The 24,311-nt window shown below is 41.1% G+C and overlaps 1 protein-coding gene across 10 annotated transcripts in view; it reads right to left on the bottom strand.

Moving 5' to 3' along the window:
* Nucleotides 1-22,483, bottom strand: part of LOC139535577 (inositol 1,4,5-trisphosphate-gated calcium channel ITPR1-like) — a 141,890-nt gene extending 119,407 nt beyond the window's left edge. For all 10 annotated transcript variants that reach the window (XM_071335118.1, XM_071335123.1, XM_071335124.1 and 7 more), the window contains exons 1-3: nt 22,327-22,483; nt 18,573-18,686; nt 12,070-12,140 (exon numbers count right to left, since the gene is read on the bottom strand). In XM_071335118.1, the coding sequence (XP_071191219.1) occupies nt 12,070-12,140; nt 18,573-18,664 (163 nt within the window). In that variant the 5' untranslated portion in view covers nt 18,665-18,686; nt 22,327-22,483. The remainder of the gene's footprint in view (nt 1-12,069; nt 12,141-18,572; nt 18,687-22,326) is intronic.
* Nucleotides 22,484-24,311: the final 1,828 nt, after the last annotated feature.

The following is a 24,311-nucleotide window of genomic DNA, read 5'->3' as shown; positions in this document are numbered from 1 at the left end:
AACAAACTATAGTTTTGGCAAGTCGGTTTGGACATCTACTTTGTGCATGACACAAGTAATTTCTCCAACAATTGTTTACAGACAGATTATTTCACTGTATCACAATTCCAGTGGGTCAGAAGTTTACATACACTAAGTTGACTGTGCCTTTAAACAGCTTGGAAAACTCAAAAAAATTATGTCATGGCTTTAGAAGCTTCTGATAGGCTAATTGACATAATTTGAGTCAATTGGAGGTGTACCTGTGGATTTATTTCAAGGCCTACCTTCAAACTCAGCGCCTCTTTGCTTGACATCATGGGAAAATCAAAAGAAATTAGCCAAGAGCTCAGAAATAAAATTGTAGACCTCCACAAGTCTGGTTCATCCTTGGGAGCAATTTCCAAACGCCTGAAGGTACCACGTTCATCTGTACAAACAATAGTACGCAAGTATAAACACCATGGGACCACGCAGCCGTCATACCGCTCAGGAAGGAGACTCGTTCTGTCTTCTAGAGATGAACGTACTTTGGTAAGAAAAGTGCAAATCAATCCCAGAACAACAGCAAAGGACATTGTGAAGATGCTGGAGGAACAGGTACAAAAGTATCTATATCCACAGTAAAACAAGTCCTATATCGACATAACCTGAAAGGCCGCTCAGCAAGGAAGAAGCCACTGCTTCAAAACCGCCATAAAAAAAGACAGACTACGGTTTGCAACTTTTCATGGGGACAAAGATCGTACCTTTTTGGAGAAATGTCCTCTGGTCTGATGAAATAAAAATAGAACTGTTTCGCCATAATGACCATCGTTATGTTTGGAGGAAAAAGGGGGAGGCTTGCAAGCCGAAGAACACCATCCCAACCATGAAGCACGGGGTGGCAGCATCATGTTGTGGGGGTGCTTTGCTGAAGGAGGGACTGGTGCACTTCACAAAATAGATGGCATCATGAGAACAGAAAATGATGTGGATATAGTGAAGCAACATCTCAAAACATCAGTCAGGAAGTTAAAGCTTGGTAGCAAATGGGTCTTCCAAATGGACAATGACCCCAAGCAATCTTCCAAAGTGGTGGCTAAATGGCTTAAGGACAACACAGTCAAGGTATTGGAGTGGCCAACACAAAGCCCTGACCTCAATCCAATAGAAAATGTGTGGGCAGAACTGAAAAAGCGTGCGTGAGCAAGGAGGCCTACAAACCTGACTCAGTTACACCAGCTCTGTCAGGAGGAATGGGCCACAATTCACCCAACTTATTGTGGGAAGCTTGTGGAATGCTACCCGAAACGTTTGACCCAAGTTAAACAATTTAAAGGCAATGCTACCAAATACTAATTGAGTGTATATAAACTTCTGACACTCTGGGAATGTGATGAAAGAAATAAAAGATGAAATAAATCATTCTCTCTCTCTATTATTCTGACATTTCACATATTTAAAATAAAGTGGTGATCCTAACTGACCTAAGACAGGGAATTTTTACTAGGATTAAATGTCAGGAATTGTGAAAAATTGAGTTTAAATGTATTTGGCTAAGGTGTATGTGAACTTCTGACTTCAACTGTATAGTAAGACTCTACAAAGACAACTAAAAGGTACTCTGCTGCTAGCTATTGATTCCTCTTTTATCTCAATACTACGCAGTGACATATCTGAGTGAGTCCTGTTAGAGGCCTGAAACCTGATGCATGGATGGTTCAATCTCTAGCAGGAGTTTGGACAGCTGCTTGAGAGGAAGGAATTAACACTGTCCATCAAATTATCTTGCGCTCCTGCACCAAAAAAAAACACAAAAACATCCATACGGCAAAACATACAATTGACCTCAAACTAACCAGAGGCAATACATTGATTTTCGATATCCGGATGGAGAGTGCAATATAGAGTGTATTCGGAAAGTATTCAGACCTCTTAACTTATTTCACATTTTGTTAAGTTTTCCCCCTCAATCTACCCACAATAGTCCATAATGACAAAGCAAAAAGTGTTTTTTGCAACATTTAGAACATTTTAATGAAATTTCACATTTACATAAGTATTCAGACCCCTTACTCAGTACTTTGTTGAAGTACCTTTGGCAGCGATTATAGCCTCCAGTCATCTTAGGTATGACGCTACAAGCTTGGCACACCTGTATTTGGGGAGTTCCTCCCATTCTTCTCTGCAGATCCTCTCAAGCTCTTTTAGGTTGGATGGGGAGCGTCGCTGCATAGTTATTTTCAGGTCTCTCCAGAGATGTTAGATCAGGTTTGAGCTATGGCTGGGTCACTGAAGGACATTCAGAGATTGCTCCCGAAGCAACTCCTGCGTTGTCTTGGCTGTGTGCTTAGGATCGTTGTCCTGTTGGAAGGTGAACATTGCCCCAGTCTGAGGTCCTGAGCGCTCTGGAACAGATTTTCATAAATTATATCTCTGTACTTTGCTCCGTTCACCTTTCCCTCGATCCTGACTAGACTCCGTCACTGCCGCTGAAAAACAACACCACAGCATAATGCTGCCACCACCATGCTTCACCGTAGGGATGGTGCCAGGTTTCCTCCAGATGTGACACATGGCAATAAGAACACCTCCTCCCAGCTGCCCACTGCACTGAGGATAGGAAACTCTGTCACCACCGATAAATCCACTATAATTGAGAATTTCAATAAGCATTTTTCTACGGCTGGACTTGCTTTCCACCTGGCTACCCCTACCCCGGTCAACAGCACTGCACCCCCAACAGCAACTCGACCAAGCCTTCCCCATTTCTCCTTCTCCCAAATCCAGTCAGCTGATGTTCTGAAAGAGCTGCAAAATCTAGACCCCTACAAATCAGCCGAGCTAGACAATCTGGACCCTTTCTTTCAAAAATTATCTGCCGAAATTGTTGCAACTCCTATTACTAGCCTGTTCAACCTCTCTTTCGTGTCGTCTGAGATTCCCAAAGATTGGAAAGCAGCTGCGGTCATCCCCCTCTTCAAAGGGGGGGACACTCTTGACCTAAACTGCTACAGACCTATATCTATCCTACCCTGCCTTTCTAAGGTCTTCGAAAGCCAAGTCAACAAACAGATTACCGACCATTTCGAATCCCACCGCACCTTCTCCGCTATGCAATCTGGTTTCAGAGCTGGTCATGGGTGCACCTCAGCCACGCTCAAGGTCCTAAACGATATCTTAACTGCCATCGATAAGAAACAATACTGTGCAGCCGTATTCATTGACCTGGCCAAGGCTTTCGACTCTGTCAATCACCACATCCTCATCGGCAGACTCGATAGCCTTGCTTTCTCAAATGATTGCCTCGCTTGGTTCACCAACTACTTCTCTGATAGAGTTCAGTGTGTCAAATCGGAGGGCCTGTTGTCCGGGCCTCAGGCAGTCTCTATGGGGGTGCCACAGGGTTCAATTCTTGGGCCGACTCTCTTCTCTGTATACATCAATGATGTCGCTCTTGCTGCTGGAGAGTCCCTGATCCACCTCTACGCAGACGACACCATTCTGTATACTTCTGGCCCTTCTTTGGACACTGTGTTAACAACCCTCCAGAAGAGCTTCAATACCATACAACTCTCCTTCCGTGGCCTCCAACTTCTCTTAAATGCAAGGAAAACTAAATGCATGCTCTTCAACCGATCGCTGCCTGCACCTGCCCGTCCGTCCAGCATCACTACTCTGGACGGTTCTGACTTAGAATATGTGGACAACTACAAATACCTAGGTGTCTGGTTAGACTGTAAACTCTCCTTCCAGACTCACATCAAACATCTCCAATCCAAAGTTAAATATAGAATTGGCTTCCTATTTCGCAACAAAGCATCCTTCACTCATGCTGCCAAACATACCCTCGTAAAAAACTGACCATCCTACCAATCCTCGACTTCGGCGATGTCATTTACAAAATAGCCTCCAATACCCTACTCAATTAATTGGATGCAGTCTATCACAGTGCAATCCGTTTTGTCACCAAAGCCCCATATACTACACACTACTGCGACCTGTACGCTCTCGTTGGCTTGCCCTCGCTTCATACTCGTCGCAAAACCCACTGGCTCCAGGTCATCTACAGGACCCTGCTAGGTAAAGTCCCCCCTTATCTCAGCTAGCTGGTCACCATAGCAGCACCCACCAGTAGCACGCGCTCCAGTAGGTATATCTCTCTGGTCACCCCGAAAACCAATTCCTCCTTTGGCCACCTCTCCTTCCAGTTCTCTGCTGCCAATGACTGGAACGAACTACAAAAATCTCTGAAACTGGAAACACTTATCTCCCTCACTAGCTTTAAGCACCAGCTGTCAGAGCAGCTCACAGATTACTGCACCTGTACATAGACCATCTATAATTTAGCCCAAACAACTACCGCTTCCCCTACTGTATTTATTTATTTTGCTCCTTTGCACCCCATTATTTCTATTTCTACTTTGCACATTCTTCCACTGCAAATCTACCATTCCAGTGTTTTACTTGCTATATTGTATTTACTTCGCCACCATGGCCTTTTTTTGCTTTACCTCCCTTATCTCACCTCATTTGCTCACATTGTATATAGACTTATTTTTCTACTGTATTATTGACTGTATGTTTGTTTTACTCCATGTGTAACTCTGTGTTGTTGTATGTGTCGAGCTGCTTTGCTTTATCTTGGCCAGGTCGCAATTGTAAATGAGAACTTGTTCTCAACTTGCCTACCTGGTTACATAAAGGTGAAATAAAATAAAAAATTATAATTCAGGCCAAAGAGTTCAATCTTGGTTTCATCAGACCAGAGAATTTTGTTTCTCATGGTCTGAGAATCCTTTATGTGCCTTTTTGCAAACGCCAAGCGGTCTGTCATGTGCCTTTTACTGAGGAGTGGCTTCCGTCTGGCCAGTCTACCATAAAGGCCTGATTGGTGGAGTGCTGCAGAGATGGTTGTCCTTCTGGAAGCCTCTCATCTCCACAGAGGAACTCTGGAGCTTTGTCAGAGTGACCATCGGGTTCATGGCCACCTCCCTGTCCAAGGCCCTTCTCCCCCGATTGCTCAGTCTGGCTGGGCGGCCAGCTCTAGGAAGAAGCCACTGTGTTCATGGGGACCTTCAAAGCTACAGAAATGTTTTAGTAACCTTCCCCAGATCTGTGCATCGACACAATCTTGTCTCGGAGCTCTAACGACAATTCCTTCGACCTCATGGCTCGGTTTTTGCTCTGACATGCACTGTCAACTGTGGGACCTTATAAAGACAGGTGTGTGCCTTTCCAAATCATGTCCAATCAATTCAATTGACCACAGGTGGACTCAAATCAAGTTTTAGAAACATCTCAAGTATGATCAACAGAAACAGGATGCACCTTAGCTCAATTTTGAGTCTCATAGCAAAGGGTCTGAATACTTATGTAAATAAGGTATCTGTTTTTATTTTGAATACATTTGCAAAAACAAAAAAAACTTTTGTTTTGTCAGTACGGGGTACTGTGTGTAGATTTATGAGGTACATTTGTTTTTAAATCCATTTTAGAATAAGGCTGTAACGTACCAAAATTTTGAAAAAGTCATGGGGTCTGAATACTTTCCAAATGTACTGTACAAGAGTAGTTGCGGTGTGTTTCATTACACACCACCTCTTAATTTTGTCACCATTGAACCTGAAGGTTGACATAAAATTTGACTCGCTTCAGGAAACTAGGCATATGTCGAGCATCACTACTTTACAGGAGAGGCATTTCAACGTCGACACATCGGTATGTGTAGGTAATTGTTTCTAACGCAGCTATTTTCAAAAGATATTGCGAAGTGTTGCTAATGCTCTCCACTTTCTGGAGGACCGTGTTTTGAAATCTGTGGAATGCCCGGTGGAAGCAGATGGAGAGAATCCTGGCATTTCATTGCAAATAATGCAGAGGGAGTCAAAGAGAACACACAGAAGAAGGCTTTGTATAAAACACCTGTCTCTGGATTATATCTTCAAACTAAGGGTAACCATGTAATCCATGACAGAGAGGGAGAAGCGTTCATCCATGTATACGGGTAAGAGAGTCTAGCTTGCTACATTTTCAGATACTATAAGTTTCTAATTTTGTCAGAAAGTCATTTTTCATTGTAAGTTAAAGCGTACTGTTAGCTAACTAGCTAATGTTAGCTGGCTTCCTCGCTAGCTAACGTTACGTGTATGATCTGTGTAGTAATATTATTTGTATCTCAGAGACATTTGCATTGCTAGTTATAGCCTGATGTTAGCTAGCTAGCTAACATTGAAGCTAGCTAGTTGGTTAGCTTTAGCTACCAGCAGATTCATGAAGGGTAGGAACACTAAGAGTTGGGATTATGAATCATTGTTCAGCTAGCTAGCTAGCTACATGTCTAAACAAAAGACTCCACTATGCAAGTAACCATTTCACTGTACCATTTATACCTTCTGTATCCTGTGCATGTGACAAATACACTTTGATATAGTGTGTGCTTACCAGAGACGGTAATGTGAAGAACAACATGACCTGCACCAAAGTCAAATTAGGATATAAAGTTAGGCCAACGAGACAGTGTCCAAGTTCTAAAATTCTATTTTAGAATGGCTTGCATTTATTTCGTCAAACTCACAACCATAAGCCACTTTCTGTAATTAGCTCACCATTAACTTGTAAATAATGATCTTGTTTTGAGTTTATTTTCCTGTAATAGCGAATACAAATTAGCTAAAGTTAAGACGTTGTCAGCTATATATGGTCATTATTTGAATTGGCTAGCCAGCTAATTCAACGTTATCTAGCTAGCTAACAAGCTACAAACGAACCAAAACATTGTTTAAAAAGTTGCTTTTAGTTGCCTGGTATGCTAGATTGACATTTTTAAATGGATGGGTTTTGGACCACCAGGCTGTTGATGTCATGCAGCCTGTCGTTTTTGTGTTTATACATTTTCATAACGACAACGACAAGTTTGATGTCGGACAACAATAGAATGTTCCCCTTGACAACTATCTACAGACATGTCGATAGACATAGTATAAACCAGCTTTGAACGATGCTGAATGGGTGTAGACAAAGAAGAGCTCTCTAGTAGGTGTACCAAAACATTCAAGGGACATTTTCTCAAAAGTGGGGTTACAAGTTTATCACTTTCAAAGCAGAATTACTTTCCCATTGTTACTCAACAGTAGTGTATGATATACCATTTTCTAACTGAGTCTCTACATTTATCAAATGTAAAAAACACAATTTCAAATAATTTTGCTACATAAGACCAAATTGAGCCGGTCACTCACAAATAGACAGTGATTTGTGTGACAATGACACGGACGTGCTATATAAAGTAAAGTGGGGCTCATAATTTTCAGGGATAAAAATGTCAATTAAATTTACATGACCTTGATTCGAGTAAATGTAACTCACATTGGCAATCACGTCAATTCACTCAAAAAATAATTTACAAAGGTCTGCTCTGGAGGCCTGCCAAAGCCGTGTGCTCATTTGAAAAGGGCTCCATTAGAGACCGAGACAGTATGCAGCCAGCGCCTCCAGGAGCCCATCAGCAGGAGTCTCACAACCACTCCCAGATGGCCCTCCCTGCTGATGCCAGAATCATCCTGCTGCACTGACCTTGAGATACAGGGAGGCTTCTACTTTAAACACTCCAGGTGCTTTACTGTCTGACACATCACTGATCAGTCTTAAAGTCCCAATAACGTCTAGCCTGTATGGTTTTGAGTTAGTGGGGGGAAAAGTAACAGTCCGAGAATAAGTCTGAGAATAAAGCTCAAAACAGAACATCGATATAATTTCCAACCAATCATACAAATTCATAGCTTCTCCAAAATAAACTAATGTAGTTTTAATCAAAGTGCTATAAATTAGAGTGTAGTCTATTATCTTATTATGTAGGCTACCAGTATACAATAAATGATGAAATTCAGCATTTGCATTACGCACAAAGCCTATGTGTTCAACATGAGCTAAATAGAGCAATTTTGTAGCATACTTCATCCACCGTTGAAATCGCCATCTGGGAAAGCTCAATATGCCATTTCTATGGCAATAGGATTGACACAGTGCCAGTTCAAACAGCCATGGCAATTTATGATGAACCCCACAAGTCCCAATGTACTTTCCCCACTAATCACAGTAATTGTTCCGAGTCCTCCCGACTATTTGATGTTTTTGAATGACTAAACAACAAACACATTGGATTTGATATGTTAAAGCAATAAAAAGTGAATTCCAGAACGTCCAAGTATTAAATGTGGTAGGGTTTAAAACAGCAGTGCCATCAAAATACACTCGTAGATGTACCAAAGTGTTTTATTTCAGGACAGTGTTGTTGTTCATGAATTAAGATGCCTCTGAAGATATGAAGCTCTAGTTCCAGTGAAAGCAAAGTTAACTAGATAACAAAAAAAACTATTTTTGTTGCTGCCTCAGCCTATCAAAATCAAAATCCCAATAACAGCAAGCTGGGAATAAGGGTTTGCATTGGAACCAGGACACCAGGGGTTGCTTTTGGCTAACACAAATGGGCCTCAAAACCACCAAACAGTTTGCGACTTCACAGACAACATTACTGAGAGCAACACTCAGGCAAAACCAAACCCTGGAAACACATTGGAGTCTAACACACAGTGGGATGCATCATCCGCACTACTGCATCAATCTATATTAACCGAGTGCTCACCTGTTGATGGAAATGTGGAAATGAACAGTGAAGTCTATCAGACCTGTCATGAAAGATGTATGAAGATCAATCTGATCTAATGCAAGAACCCCTGGGCTGTGTTCATTAATGTCAAACATTGATCAAAAGCATGACTCATAACTTGTAGTAGAAGAATCCCGAATGCCTTGAGAAACTGCCAGAAAATAGTACATTTTACTCACACACAATCCTGTTTCAGACTTCTAGACAGTCTCTGAACACTTAGCTCTGAGAGATGTCCTAGCGTAATCCACACTGCTTACATTTGCAGGAAATGGACTGCATCTGGCTAGTTCTACACGTCAGCCTCAATAACTATAAGAAACATGGCACTCTGCCATCAATCACTTCACAGAATGTTTTACAGTCCAAAGACATTTGATACATTTGCAAAAAGCTTAATTTTTAAATGCTGCCTCTGCCAGATAAAATAATATAGATGAAAATTCTCATTAGGTTTTAGTGGTGAAAGAACAAAGGGCATCAGAGTTAAACATACTTTCCCCTCAGAGTTAACACAGGGTACAGGCCTCTCACTAGGTGACACATTGTGGTGTACTAACTGTACTGTAATGTAGCCTAGTGCCACATTCCAGTCAGGGGCTGAGGGGTGGCAGGTGAACGCAAGGTTAATTAGCTTCATTACAGCTTCATTTACACAAAGACACCAGTTCACATTTCATAACAAAGGAGCAGGGATCACATCTCCATGTCTCAAAATACCTTTTATATCTCCTCAGTGTCAACTACTGATCTAATGGTTACACGGAGCACAAACCACTTGGTTAAACATACAGTACTTAGTTATAATCCCCATGTAATGATGATGGCCTCAGAGAAGAGAATCTAAACAGCTTTTTCCAGCTGACATCATGTCCAGTGTAATGTTATCAGTGAACAGGGGACACTCACTTTTACTAGCAAGTCACCTGTGCAACCAGAGCGAAAAAACCCTCTAGATCACCTTTACTCCATGCACAGAAACACATACAAAGCTCTCCTTTTGGCAAATTTGACCATAATTCCTACTTACAAGCAAAAACTCAAACTGGAAGTGCCAGTGCTCAATAGGGAAGTTGTCCGAAAACTCAAAAATAAAGTGCCAGTGCTCAATGCAGAAGTGGTCTGATGAAGCAGATTATACACTACAGGACTGTTTCGATAGCACAGACTGGAATATGTTCCTGGATTCATCCTATAATATTGAGGAGTTTACCACATCAGTCACCGGCTTCATTAATAAGCGCATCGATGAAGTCGTCCCCACATTGACCTTACATACATATCCCAACCAGAAGCCATGAATTACAGGCAACATCCACACAGAGCTAAAGGTTAGAGCTACCGTGTTCAAGGAGCGGGAAACTAATCCGGACGATTATAAGGAATCCCGCTATGAACTCCAATGACCCATCAAACAGTCAAAACAGGACAAAGATCGAATCCTACTATGTCGGCTCTGGCGCTCAGCATATTTTGCAGGGCTTGCAAACTATCACGGATTACACAGGGAAACCCAGACGTGAGCTGCACAGTGACGCGAGCCTACCAGACGAGTTAAATTCCTTCTATGCCCACTTCGGGGCAAGCAACACTGAACTATGCATGAGAGCACCAGCTGTTCCGGAGGACTATGTGATCTCACTCTCTGTACCCAACGTGAGTAAGACCTTTAAACAGGTTAACATTCACAAGGCCGCAGGACCAGACGGATTACCAGGACGCATACCCAAAATGAGCGCTGACGAGCTGGCAACATTTTCAACCTCTCCTTGACCCAGTCTGTAATACCTACGTTTAAAGCAGACCACCATAGTGTGTCCAATAACACCAAGATACCCTGTTTAAATTACAATTGTCCTGTAGCACATCTGTAGCCATGAAATGCTTTGAAAGGCTGGTCATGGCTAACATTAACAACACCATCCCAGACACCCTGGACCCACTCCAATTTGCATATTGCCCCAACAGATCCACTCCACACTATTGCACTCCACACTGCCCTTTCCAACCTGGACAAGAGGAACACCTACTGTGAGAATGCTGTTCATTGACTATTGCAGCGTCCAATACAAAAGCTCATCACTAAGCTCAGGACCCTGGGACTAAACACCTCCCTCTGCAACTGGATCCTGGACTTCCTGACAGGCCATCCCCAGGTGGTGAGGATAGGCAACAACACATCCATCATGCTGACCCTCAACACGGGGACCCCTCGGGGGTGCGTGCTTTATCCCATCCTATACTCCCTGTTCACCCATGACTGTGTGGCCACGGACAACTCCAACACCATCATTAGGTTTGCTGAAGACACAATGTTGGTTGGCCTGAGCACCGACGATGATGAGACAGCATATAAGGAGGTCAGTGATCTGGCAGTGTGGTGCCAGGACAACAACCTCTCCCTCAACGTCAGCAAGACAAAGGAGCTGATTGTGGACTACAGGAATGGGGCCGAGGACACCCCCATCCACTTCAACAGGGCTGTAATGGAGCAGGCAGAGAGGTTCAAGTTCCTCGGTGTCCACATCGCTAAAGAATGATCATGGTCCACACACCCCAACGCAGTTGTGAAGAAGTCACGACAATGCCTCTTCCCCCTCAGGAGGCTGAAAAGATTTGGCATGGGCCCTCAGATGCCCAAAAAGTTATACAGCTGCACAGTTAATCCCGTTAACGGGATCGATTTGACAACATCCGGTGAAATGGCAGATCGCCAAATTCAAAATAAAATTATTAGAAATAGTTAACTTTCATACAATCACAAGTGCAATACACCACATTAAAGCTTTACTTCTTGTTAATCCAGCCACCGTGTCAGATTTCAAAAAGGCTTTATGGCGAAAGCAAACCATGCTATTATATGAGGACAGCACCCCATCAAACAAACACAGACAACATTTTAGGCTCAAATTGAAAAAAAGGGGCTAATCCTTAAGAGGTCAAATAGCTACCTGAACTATCAGCATTGACCCTTTTTGCACTAACTCTTTTGATTCATCACATATGCTGCTCCTACTGTTTAAAATACTTCCTGTTGCCTATTCACTTTATCCCTACCTATATGTACATATTATCTACCTCAGTTACCCCGTACCCCTGCACATCGACTCTGTACTGGTACCCTGTGTATACAGCCAAGTTATCGTTACTCATTGTATATTTATTCCCAGTGTTAATATTTCGTTATTATAAAATTATTAAAAAAATCTCTGCATTGTTGGGAAGGGCCCATAAGTAAGCATTTCACTGTTAGTTTACACCTGTTGTTTACAAAACATGTGACAAATAAAAGTATTATTTGATTTGGACTGACAGAGCAAACTACAGTGAAAAAAGTTCTCATGAAGCGATGCCTTAACTCCTTGCTGGTTGTTTGATCAAACAATATTGGTTGAATGCTTGCACTTGAACAGCAGACTGAACAGAGTGATAGTCCTTACCTCGGAATTTCTTGGGTGGGTTGTTAAGGTCGCCTGTGTCTGGCTGTACCACACAGCGGTCATCCACAAGCCTGGGGACAGAAGGAGCAATGACAGCTGTCAAACACTCAGAATATTAATCTCTCTGACTGCACATCAATCTAGCCTCCAAAAACAGACAAACAATAACATCAGCTACAATTTTCATTCTCAGCAGTGGATGCTACTGATGCACGTGCATACACAGTAGAAATAATGATGTTGAGTCGCTCAATACTTTAAAAGGGGAAATTTGCAGATGAAACAAATACAAAGCTGGGAACCCCACCGCTGTTTTGGTAAAAGGCTGAGGTACGGGACAGGATAAATGTTACCACATTCATATTCTTAGACAGAGCTATGGATGTTGAGTTGAGTCTTATTTCAGTATACATGGCAGCTAAAAGCTGAATTGCATACACACCAAGAAATCAAAATAAATCAATAAATGTCTTTGGTAGCTAATCAAGCAAGTTCAGACGTCTGATGGATGGGTCATGGAGGGTTGTTCAAGCTCTTTGGATGGTGAACGGAGCAGAGGAAACGTCGATGGAGGAGGAAGCATCTCAGTCACAGCCAGGTGGTTAAAGACAGATAGGTCCGCAGCCACAGCAGCGCACCTCGCTGTGCCCAACATCCCCTCCGTGCTCCTCCAGCACTACCATTTGTGCAGTACCCACTTGAGTGATGCCACTGCTGCCACTGGCGCACAGGTTCATCAATATTTGGTAACAAACGCAAGGATTGACTGGAGGCAAGGACTGACCATCCATGGACTGATCATCCATGACATTAAAATTACAGTTTGAACCATGTTTTTAGGCTATATAGTGTTTGTTTAGGCCTACATCTGCATTGTTTACAAACATTGGAGTAAACCAAGCTTATATTTTGGGTTCTGCTGGGGTATATTCTTTAAGAATCAATGACATAATTTAGAATTGCAAAAATGGATGTAGCAACTGCAGATTGCCCCTTTAGTCTCCATCTTTATTATTACACCCGTCTCTTTCACTCCTAAGCATGACTGTCATTTTGATCCAGGCTATCCTGCATGTGTCACCAATCAGCATCACAGTGCATAATACCACTACTTCATTGTATCAACAAAAGGAATATTGGTCAAGAATTGTAGAGGGCAGATTGCTGTGGGAGCTGCCCATCAAACTCAGTATGCCCAATTTTGGCTAAGCAGAGCAGAGGCATCCAGCTGCCCTCTCTGGAGGCTGCACATTGAGAGAACCTAGGACATAAAGGCCTGAGACCAAACGGTCTAAACAGTGGATGTGAGCTGTGTTTCACCTGCTACCTGCTGTAAGGGCATTCACAGCAATGCTAAGCCAGTCTGCTCACTCAGACCTAAGCCAAACCTTCTGAGCTAAAAATAAACAGAGCAAGAACAGCTTCGGCAGAGATTCCTGGCTTAAATGTATATATATTTGAGGGGTTATTATGAAAATAAATATTTGGTTTGGAAGAAGCTGGTGAAATATCAAAAGGATTGGGGCTTTGCCTGTGAATAAACCTTTTAGGGCATTAAAACTTGCGGTTTCAAGAGCATTTTCCCCCTTATTATTACAAATGATAGTTCTTATTACACGCCTATTCACACTTAACTCCTAAACATCTAAAACCATTGTGCCTTATAAACCTTATGAAAACCAACACAGCTGAATTAATATTGGAGGCACTTGGAATCTGAACATCTGAACCCCTGAGATTGGCATTCCTCGAACACTCTCTGTTTGATTCCTATGTTGTTGCAGCAATGCAAGAATCAGAATTAGGCCTGTTATTGATCCTCATTCTTGGAGCTTTCTGCTGAAGCATTTACACTATTAGAATCGAACATTTGAATAACATTTGTTGCTCTCATACCAGTGTAGTTACGCTGTAATTACACTAGTCACAACAGTGCATTGACATGTTACATAGGCTAATATTTTGTAACTAATAACAATAACGAAGTTGAGTGCTTTTTCTTTACTACACAAGAGGCATATACTACCTTGGAAATAGCAAAAAACGCTCAACTCCCTTATTTTGCAATTACAAAGCACTTAGTAAAATAATATGCAACTACAATGTTACTGTAGTAATTAGTGTAACTACACAGTTATAAGACCCATGAAAATCATTTTCATAATAGCTCAGTCAGATTTACTACTGGCTGCAAAACACAGGATGCTTGGCAGGTAGTCTGAAATATAAATATGACACCTCCATGGGGTTCTGGATCCAGTCCAGGCAGCATTTTCCTTTTATAGCCCATGCAGTGTGTAGGCTATGTATTGTACTGTAGGACATTCTTATGTTTAGAGAAAAACACACTGTAAGCATCTCCCCAAGGGGAATGAATGGGGTTACGATAGTTGTATTTGTTTTACATATCAAATTACTAATATTTTGTCCATGTATCACATGGATGAACTGCATTGTGCTGATAATGGATAGATTCAGGCCTATCTGCATTAATGATTCCTGCAAGATGTCATTTAACTGGATTTGTATGCAGAGATTGTTCTGATTGCTCGTTCTGATATTTTGTGTAAATTCTTTGGGGACGTTCTGGATTACGTGTGCGTTGTTTTGTATTGCTAGGGATTGCTGCACTGCTGCAAACAAAAGCATTTCGTTGCACCTGTGAGAACATCTGCAAATCTGTGTACGCAGCCAATAAACTTTGATTTGAGGTGAAATGACGGATATGTAAAATCACCAGAGGGCTTCAGTCTTGCTTTGTGTTCCAGGATGCAGCCAGCCAAGGAAAGACTATAGGCCCCTGGTACAGTAGCAAACAGAACAGTCCTCTCTAAATCAGCTGCAGACCAGGTGGCTCATTATACAGCTGTCTCTCAGTGGTCAGTATGATACACAGAGACAACCAACAGCATCACAGCCTCCTGTACACTGCCTGCTGTTGCTATAAAAACAAGTGATTAACAGGCAGAACAGTGCAAGGTTGGCAACTTGACAAATGAGCACTGTCAAGTAGGGCTCTGACAGTCATAGAATTTTGGAAGACAGTAATTGACCAGCCAAATGACCGCAGTCACCATAAGAACCATTTTTAGACCCACATTTTCTCCTCCGCTCCTGACCGTGTGTGCTGCCATAGAAATAGAATGAATAGAAAGGGCGTCCCCATTCAAGTCAATGGTGGCATAATGGGTGGACTTGCGGCCATTGCGAGAGTACCAAAATTGTCTCACGTCAGACAGGATCACTAAAAATAAGTTTGGCTATAAATATGATAAATTATAAATATGTTCTAACATCAAAAAAAATGTTACCATGGTGACATCGTCCACTGAACACCCTTTCATCCTCAAAATAATCTTATTAATCTTACCAAAAACTGTAAAACTGCACCTAATATTAAAGTTTTTTAATGAGCTAGTCTTCACTACTTAATTCTACATCTAGCTAAGGTGTTTTGTGGTTTTAGAGTCAGGATTTATTCAACTCTAAATGTGCATGGAAATTTGCTAGCTAGTGTCTGCATGCTGGCTGAACCAGTCTCAAATCAATCCATATGAAAATGCCAGTTCACAAACCTAATGCTTAATACACCCTCTAGCTAGCTAGCTAGCGTAGTGAAATTCTAGCTAATAGCACAAATTAGCTTTCCTGATTAGGCAGTTTGTTTTGCCATGATTAGTGTGCAGAGTTATGCAGCACAGCTGACCGCTCTAGCTGGAACATTATCGTGTTGGCCAAATGTTACAAAGTAGCAAGTAAGATACAAGCTGATTTCTAAGAATAGTCCCAAAACTTTGGTGCCATACAAGTTCATCAACAAGCTTGCAAACTAGCAGTGGTGGAAAAAGTACCCAATTGTCATACTGGAGAAAAAGTAAAGATACCTTATTAGAAAATAACTCAAGTAAAAGTGAAAGTTGCCCAGTACAATACTACTTGAGTAAAAGTTAAGTATTTCGTTTTAAATATACTTAAGAATCAAAAGTAAACGTGCAAATCATTTCAAATTCCTTATATTAGGCACAATTGTTTTTGTTTTTAAAATCTACGGATAGCCAGGGGCACGCTCCAACACAATTTACAAACAAAGCATGTGTTTAGTGAGTCCGCCAGATCAGAGGCTGTAGGGATGACCAGGGATTTTCTCTTGATAAGTGTGTGAATTAGACAATTTTCCTGTCCTGCTAAGCATTCAAAATGTAACGGGTGTAAAGTACTTAAGTAAAAATATTTGAAAGTACAACTTAAGTCGTTTTTTGGGGGTATCTGTACATTACTTTTTATATTTTTGACAACTTTTACTTCACTACATTCCTAAAGAAATTGTGTACTTTTCACTCCATAAAGTTTCACTGACACCCAAACTGCAAACTAGCTACCGTAATGGCCATTCAAACAAGCTAGCACTAGGCTGCTAGCTGGGGCAAGTTTGATCATCTGATCGCACATGGTTTGCCATTGTAGCCAGTGCATCATAGCTACAGATAGCAGAGTGATTTTTTTGATGGAGTGACCATCTAGCTATACGCTTCCCGATCCTCTCATGGCCATGGCTGTCCATCTGCTGGATGCTTCAAGAAGCTTTCAAAACAGACTTGATCTAGCTACTGTTGTAGCCTATACTTATTTTTGAATAACTTGTTTATTTTGCTTAACAAACGCTTTGAGATTCTGTCTAATGAAAAGCGCTATAAAAGTTAAATAAATTACGGATTAGCAACAAAATAAAAATGGCAGATGAGCAAAATCTCGATTTTTAGACATGAGTTCCACTTTTGGTTAGACAGATGGCTTCTGGCAACTGCGTGTCACAAAGCAGGAAGTAAAATACGTGCTGTGATTTGTTGATTCAACTTAACTGACATTACAACAAATATATTCCATTGCATGAGCCACATCAGTTAACATCATTTGAATGTACATTCTACATTATCATGGAAATTATTGCATCACAATACCAGGCAGCCATTGCGAGTGTACCCATGAGTTTACGGTCATGGCTAGAAGGTGCTGTGAAAAATGCAAGAGTTTGTGTTCTCGGAAGTAGCCTATGGCAACTACTCGTCTCCTCCATTGCAAAACTACTGAATCTTAGGAGTCGATTCGAGCTTGACACCCGGAAATGGGAGTCGACGGGCAAGGAATAGAGGAATCTATTCTTTTGGAGTCAACTCCCCACCACTAGTGTCTAGGCAACTAAGACGTGTTTGCTACAACACCTTGCTTGTTTCAGCAAGGAGCAAGAAAGCTTCATTACGGTGTTAAGAGTCAATGTTACGGCAGAAACGGACTCAAGGGCCAGATAGTGACGAGGTATGATTAAGACTGCTAAAGAAGGCTAAGAGTAGAAAGGGCAAAACAGATACCATGTTCATTTTCACTGAGGGAAAAGAACAACAAAATGGCATGAGCAGAAAATGTAGGAGGACCAGGAGGCAGTCAAGCTGCTCTGACACCAGAGAACTAGAGGCTGAAATAATTTATAACCTTCCAGAAGTGTTGTCAAGTCCATCAGTCTTTTGTGAATCCAGTCACGGTTCAGTCAATGATCTCCCTCAACTCTCACTTTGGCCGTGATGAAAGTTGAGGCGCCAAAATGCTCTCTGATTCTCTTTGATAAATAGGTATCAGCACTTAGAGGAAGGAATTTTACAGTTCATTGCATAAGCTCTCAATATTTAAATTCAATCACAGGAAGCAAAATAATTGAAGCCACTTAGGCCCATCATTTCAGGGTTTACTAGTGGTACAACTTGGGAGAAAGAGGAGAGCCAACACTTCCCATAAACCTCCCACAATATGACATCACCTGCCTCGTGTCCCATTGACACTATGTTTCTCGTTCAACCCCATCCCTCTCTTCCCTGACACTCACCTTTCCTACGGTTTCCCTTTTTCCTTCATCTCACTCTCTTATTTGCTAATAACACCCTCTTTTATGTGACCCCTCTCTGCCTCTCACACACCAGTTCCAAACACTCTCTGCCTTGCCATTTATCAAAGTGTGTTTTAAGGGCATAGAACAGTATCACCTCAATGACAAGAAATCTGCAATCTAGCTGTTCTTATTATACACTTCACCACCAAAGTGCTTCTTTCATAACAATGGAATTAGCACAGGTTTATTCTGCTAATAACATTGGGGGAGCAAACATAATTAAACTTGTGAAGTAAAAGCCATGACTCTAAGCAATTAAATAAATCCCTCCATTATTCTACGTTATCACCTTGGCTGCAGATCCAGCTGTCTCCCTGGCTTCAAACACCAATAAGGTTCATATTTTCACTGGTACCTAGATCTGTCTGTGTATTTGCATGCGTATATGTGCACAGACTGGTGTCTGATCTTGGATGTCTATGAGCATGCATGTATTTATTCATGCATGCATGTATTCAATAAAAGAGAATGTTTGTGATGAATACCAGTGGGATTTTAATGAGAATTCAAGTTGAGAGGGATGGGATTCATATGCAGCTGTAAAACAGTAAGCAGACAGACATACCCTAAAGTGCTGATAAATCCACTGGTGGAGCCCTCCGCATAGAGGGAGCAGATGTCGCCTATGTGGAGGAAACTGGACATCTTGTCCGACATGTTGCCTCACCCAGGACTGTGCCTGGAAAAGATGGAACAGACAAGAGTTAGCATGACAAATAAACCACACAGATGTACAGTCATTTACACTGATAAATACTGCATATTTAATTGTATATTATGCATTAAATAACCTATACCGCTATTACCGTGTAATTACAACATTGTTACTATAGTAACTACTGTGTAGTTACATAGGTATAATGGCAACATAAGGTAAAGTGTTGCCAAACGTGTGTGCGATTGGATATGTATTCACATTGACCCATATAGGATGTCTTGCAGTAGCACAATGAAATAACTCCAGCATGGGATAATTATTAATCTAGAAAATATTCAGCAATTCCATCTGGTTTAATCAAGGGAGGATTATAGACTAGAAGAATGTACTCAGGCAGTTTGCACGTATGGAACTTGACGGGATCAACAGAACTTGATAGGACTGTCCTTCCTGTGGGATGTTGGATTTGTACAGTGTGGAGAATGGGAAGTAAGCATTGCTATTGTATGCCAAGATATGGCCCATGTTTACATATCAAACAATCAAACAAACAGTTTGGTGCATGCTGTGTGTATTTGTGTGTAGACATAGGCGAACGAAGAGTGTCAACACAGCCAAATCTCTCACACACAATACAGTACAGAGCAAGAATTGAATAATGGTCGTTCCATTTGAATTCAATCACTTTCTGACTGCACCCCATTTGATTGCAGCAAAACCTTACATAATTGATGGCCCATGGTAGACGTGGTCAGAAAGTAACCTTTTGGACCTGAATGCCAAAACATTCAGGAGATGGAGGTGCTCAAAGTTGATCCTACCATGAGACATCAATGTCTTCATCACTGAAAAATATAAATTGTATATTATTTGAAAGCTCACAAAAAGGGTTGGTAAACTATTTCATAATTTCGATATTAAAAATCTATATTTTACGTCAATTACTCAAAACACGTGAATAACGATATTGTTCATGTTCATATACACTGAGTGTACAAAACAAAAAGGAACATATTCCTAATATTGAGTTTCACCCCCTTTTGCCCTCAATTCGTCGGGCATGGACACTACAAGGTGTCGAAAGCATTCCACAGGGATGTTGGCCCATGTTGACTCCAATGCTTCCAACAGTTGTGTCAAGTTGGCTGGATGCCCTTTGGATGGTGGACCATTCTTGACACACGAGAAAATGATGAGTGTGAAAATCCCAGCAGCGTTGCAGTTCTTGACACACACAAAATGGGGCGCCTGGCACCTACCAACATACCCCGTTCAAAGCAAATCTTTCCCATTCACCCTCTGAATGGCACACATACACAATCCATGCCTCAATTGTCTCAAAGCCTAAAAATCCTTATTTAACCTGTATCCTCCCCTTCTACACTGATTGAAGTGGATTTAACAGATGACATCAATAAGGGATCATAGCTTTCACCTGGATTAATCTGGTCAGTCAATGTCATGGAAAGAGCAGGTGTCTTTAATGTTTTGTACGCTCAGTGTATGTAGATCAGACCCTATTTTACATCGTCTGAGGTGTTTGTGATGTGCACACCATCGGTTGAGACACAGTATACTACTGAATACAGGGTGGGTGTCATGTGGCTTATAAATGTACTAAAATGCAAATACAATTAAAATGTAAACTTTCAAGTGCTACCACAAAGCTGGTTGGAGCGCCACACATGATAGAATGTTGACTTGAGTGGGAATATCTATTGTTTTAAATGAAACTGTCAATCTTCCATAGGAAACCTATTGAAATCATAGAAATATAGATAATAGAATAGACATTCCTATGGAAGTCAGCCATCTTTCTGGTAGTAATTGGAAGTTACAATTTCAATTCAATTTAAATTTAAACTGAGTACCAGCTAAATTGCAGTGGTCTGATGGGATAGGTCCATTCTCTGAATTCTGTTTCTATGATTGAAATGACACCAACCCTATATTCAAGAGCATGCACGGCTGGCACAACACAAACACCTCGGATGATGTAAAATAGGGTCTAAGCTACAACATGTGAAAATGAGATGAATCTGAGTTGACAAGTGTTTAGATATTTGACGTGATGAAGACATGGATGTCTCATTGTGGGGTAGGGTATGTAAAATGGGTAAACTTTAGGTACCTCCATCTCCTGATTGTTTGAGTATTCTGGTCCAAAATGTCACTTTCTGACCACTTCTACCATGGGCAAACATGTATGGAAGGTTTCGTTCAAATCAAAAGAGGTGCAGTCAAAAAGTGATTGAAATCATTATGGAAACAGTGTGTAACAATGAATACGGCCCTGAGAAAAACAGGTCAGAGCACAGGGCCAAAGTCACTGCATACGGATTGCAGTGACACTGTACCACTTCTGTTGAGAACCTCTGACTGACAGTTAAGAATTCGATGCTACGTTCAAATTAACAAACCTGAACAGAAAAACATATTGGATTAAATGCATTAATAGGTGACATTTCTTATACTATGCACTACAAGACACCATATAACCTCTGAACTAGAGCTGGTCTAATCTAAATTGTCTTTGCATTCATTATCTGTTTAACATTTACATATCCCTGGGCTTTTGCATGGGACGATAGTCCATTACAGTAGTAATTTAGGACAGAGGTCCTCCTGTACATCGCATTTTTTTTAGGTCAATTTGACTTGATCATAAATTATTTCAAATGATAGTGTTCAACAACCAACACAGCTCATGCAGATAGCTGTGAAGTGCGTGATAGCCAACAGAGGCTATATGAACGAAAACGCAAAGAAAATATAAGCCTATTTTAAAACTCTACATTCACAAGCACACTCATCTTTATGGAACACCTTGACAAACCTACAACTCTAATTCCCAGAAGTGTCCAAATGGAAATGTCTGTAGACCTATCCATTAGTAATAATAATTCCTGTCCAAATCCCCAGTGAAAAACACTTGTTTATAAACAGGCAGCGCACCGCATCATCAACATCCCCAATTTAAACCTCATCCAAACAGAAGCAAATACTGTAGCCAACTAGAATGTAGCAATAGGTCTAACTGACTCCATCAGAAACACCATCTGACAATTATATTTTACTGTTGCATGGTTTGTTTACCTATGCTGTCATTGATGTAGGCAACAATTGCTTGAGATAGGCTTCTGAATCATCAGGATGAAACAAAATGAATCAATACAGATAAAAAGTTACACTAATGTACACTAACACTAATCCCAAACATTAGATTTGTTTGACAATGACTAAATTGATACATTGTCATGACAATGTTTGGCTACGTTGCCAGTCTTTGCCTGCTTGCTAGGATACATGGTTACATCCTGAGTGAAGCTGTCAAATGCAACCGAGTCGCATAAACCACACATTTACCGCTGGGTTACATTGTGTCAGTATTGCCCACATCTGACATGTCACTTTGAGTCTAAAACAGTCTGACATTTTGACGTCTTAAATTTCAGGTTTAATTCAACTATACAGGCCCATTTTGGTGAACTTGAAATGCAATGCAATAAAAACGGTAGAAGCCGTAGCCTACTAACGTTATATCGAGGTAGGCTAGCTACAGCTTGTGGGTTAGCCGTACTGTACTTCCTTGACAATTGATGTTTGATGAGGATGCTCCTCGCAAAACTAAGCTACAGGATGAGGGTGCATAGGACTTTACCTTCACAAAAGGAAGAATGCGACGAAAATAGAAGAGATTCAGGAATGATCAGCAAACGTGAATTTCTACTGCGCTGTCCTCGTTTAATTCCATGATAGCCGGCTGAAACTCCAGTTCTCTGACAGCTGAATTTGTCCTCAGCGGCAATCCCCTTCTTACCTCCTCCACATGCTCTTTGAAGAAACGCCCCTTTCGCTATATATATATATATATATATATATATATATATATATATATATATATATATATATTTGGACACACCTACTCATTCAAGGGTTTTTCTTTATTTTTACAATGTTCTACATTGTAGAATTACACTCAAAACTATGAAACAACACATATGGAATCATGTTGTAACCAAAAAAGTGTTAAACAAATCAAAATATATTTTAGATTTTAGATTCTTCAAAGTAGCCATTCTTCAAACAGCTTTGCACACTGTTGGCATTCTCTCAACCAGCTTCACCTGGAATGCTTTTCCAACAGTCTTGAAGGAGTTCCCACATATGCTGAGCACTTGTTGGCTGCTTTTCCTTCACTCTGCGGTCCAACTCATCCCAAGCCATCTTAATTGGGTTGAGGTAGGTTGATTGTAGACGCCAGGTCATCTGATGCAGCACTCCATCACTATCCTTCTTGGTCAAATAGCCCTTCCACAGCCTGTACAGTAGGTGTGTTGGTTCATTGTCCTGTTAAAAAACAAATGATAGTCCCTCTAAGCACAAACCAGATGGGATGGCAGAATGCTTAGGTAGCCATACTGGTTAAAACGTCTTAGGGCTAGGCCCCTTTTATCTCAATTTCCACCTGACTTATGTGCCCAAAGTAAACTGCCTGTTGCTCAGGCCCTGAAGCCAGGATATGCACATAACTGGTACCATTGGAAAGAAAACACTTTGAAGTTGGTAGAAATGTTAAAATAATGTAGGAGACTATAACACAATAGATATGGTAGAAGAAAATCCAATGAAAAACCAACCAGAATTTTTTTGGGGAGAGACTATGCTCTTACAATGGAAACTATAGGGGCATACTGAATTATAGCTTCCATGATGCACTTCCTATGACTTCCACAGGGTGTCAGCAGTCTATGTTCAAAGTTTCAGGTCTGTAACTTCCAAAATGAATAAGAAAGATCAGTTTTAGTACAGGGACACAGTCTTGGAAATTCGTGTTTGGGCGCGCCATGAAGACAAGACGCACCTGTTAAAATCGGTTTCCTAATGAACATACTTCCTTCCGTAAGAAATGTTATAGTTTGATTACATTTTAGGGTATCTGAGGAGTTAATATAAACATATTTTGATTGGTTGAAACAAAGTCTAGGGGTAGATTTTCAGATTCATTGCTCTGCAAGTTGAACGAGTGGATTTCTAATCGATGGCACCAACTCAACAAACTTTTTGGGATATAAAGAAGGATTTGATCTAACAAAACGACACTACATGTTATAGCTGGGACCCTTTGGATGACAAATCAGAGGAAGATTTTTTTAAAGTAAATGAATATTTAATCGCTATTTGTGAATTTATGAAGCTTGTGCCGGTGGATTTTTTTTTTGATGTGGGGCGCCGTCCTCAGACAATCGCATGGCATGCTTTCGCTGTAATAGCTACTGTAAATCGGACAGTGCAGTTAGATTAACAAGAATTGAAGCTTCAACTGATATAAAACATTTGTATGTACCTAAATGTTTAATTCCATAATTTCTATGATTATTTATTGAATTGCGCGCCTTTCAGTATCACCGGAAGTTGTCCCGCTTGTGGGACGCCAATCCCTGAGAGGTTTTAAGTGTGCCTTGAATTCTAAATAAATCACAGACAGTGTCACCAGCAAAGCACCCCCACAGCATCACACCTCCTCCTCCATGTTTCACGGTGGGAACCACACATGCGGAGATCATCCGTTCACCTACACTGCGTGCCATAAAGACACGGTGGTTGGAAACAAAAATCTCAAATTTAGACTCCTCAGACCAAAGG

This window comes from Salvelinus alpinus, chromosome 12, assembly GCF_045679555.1.
Source record: "Salvelinus alpinus chromosome 12, SLU_Salpinus.1, whole genome shotgun sequence".
Classification (NCBI taxonomy): Eukaryota; Metazoa; Chordata; class Actinopteri; order Salmoniformes; family Salmonidae; genus Salvelinus; species Salvelinus alpinus.
This window is presented reverse-complemented; position numbering and strand designations above follow the sequence as displayed.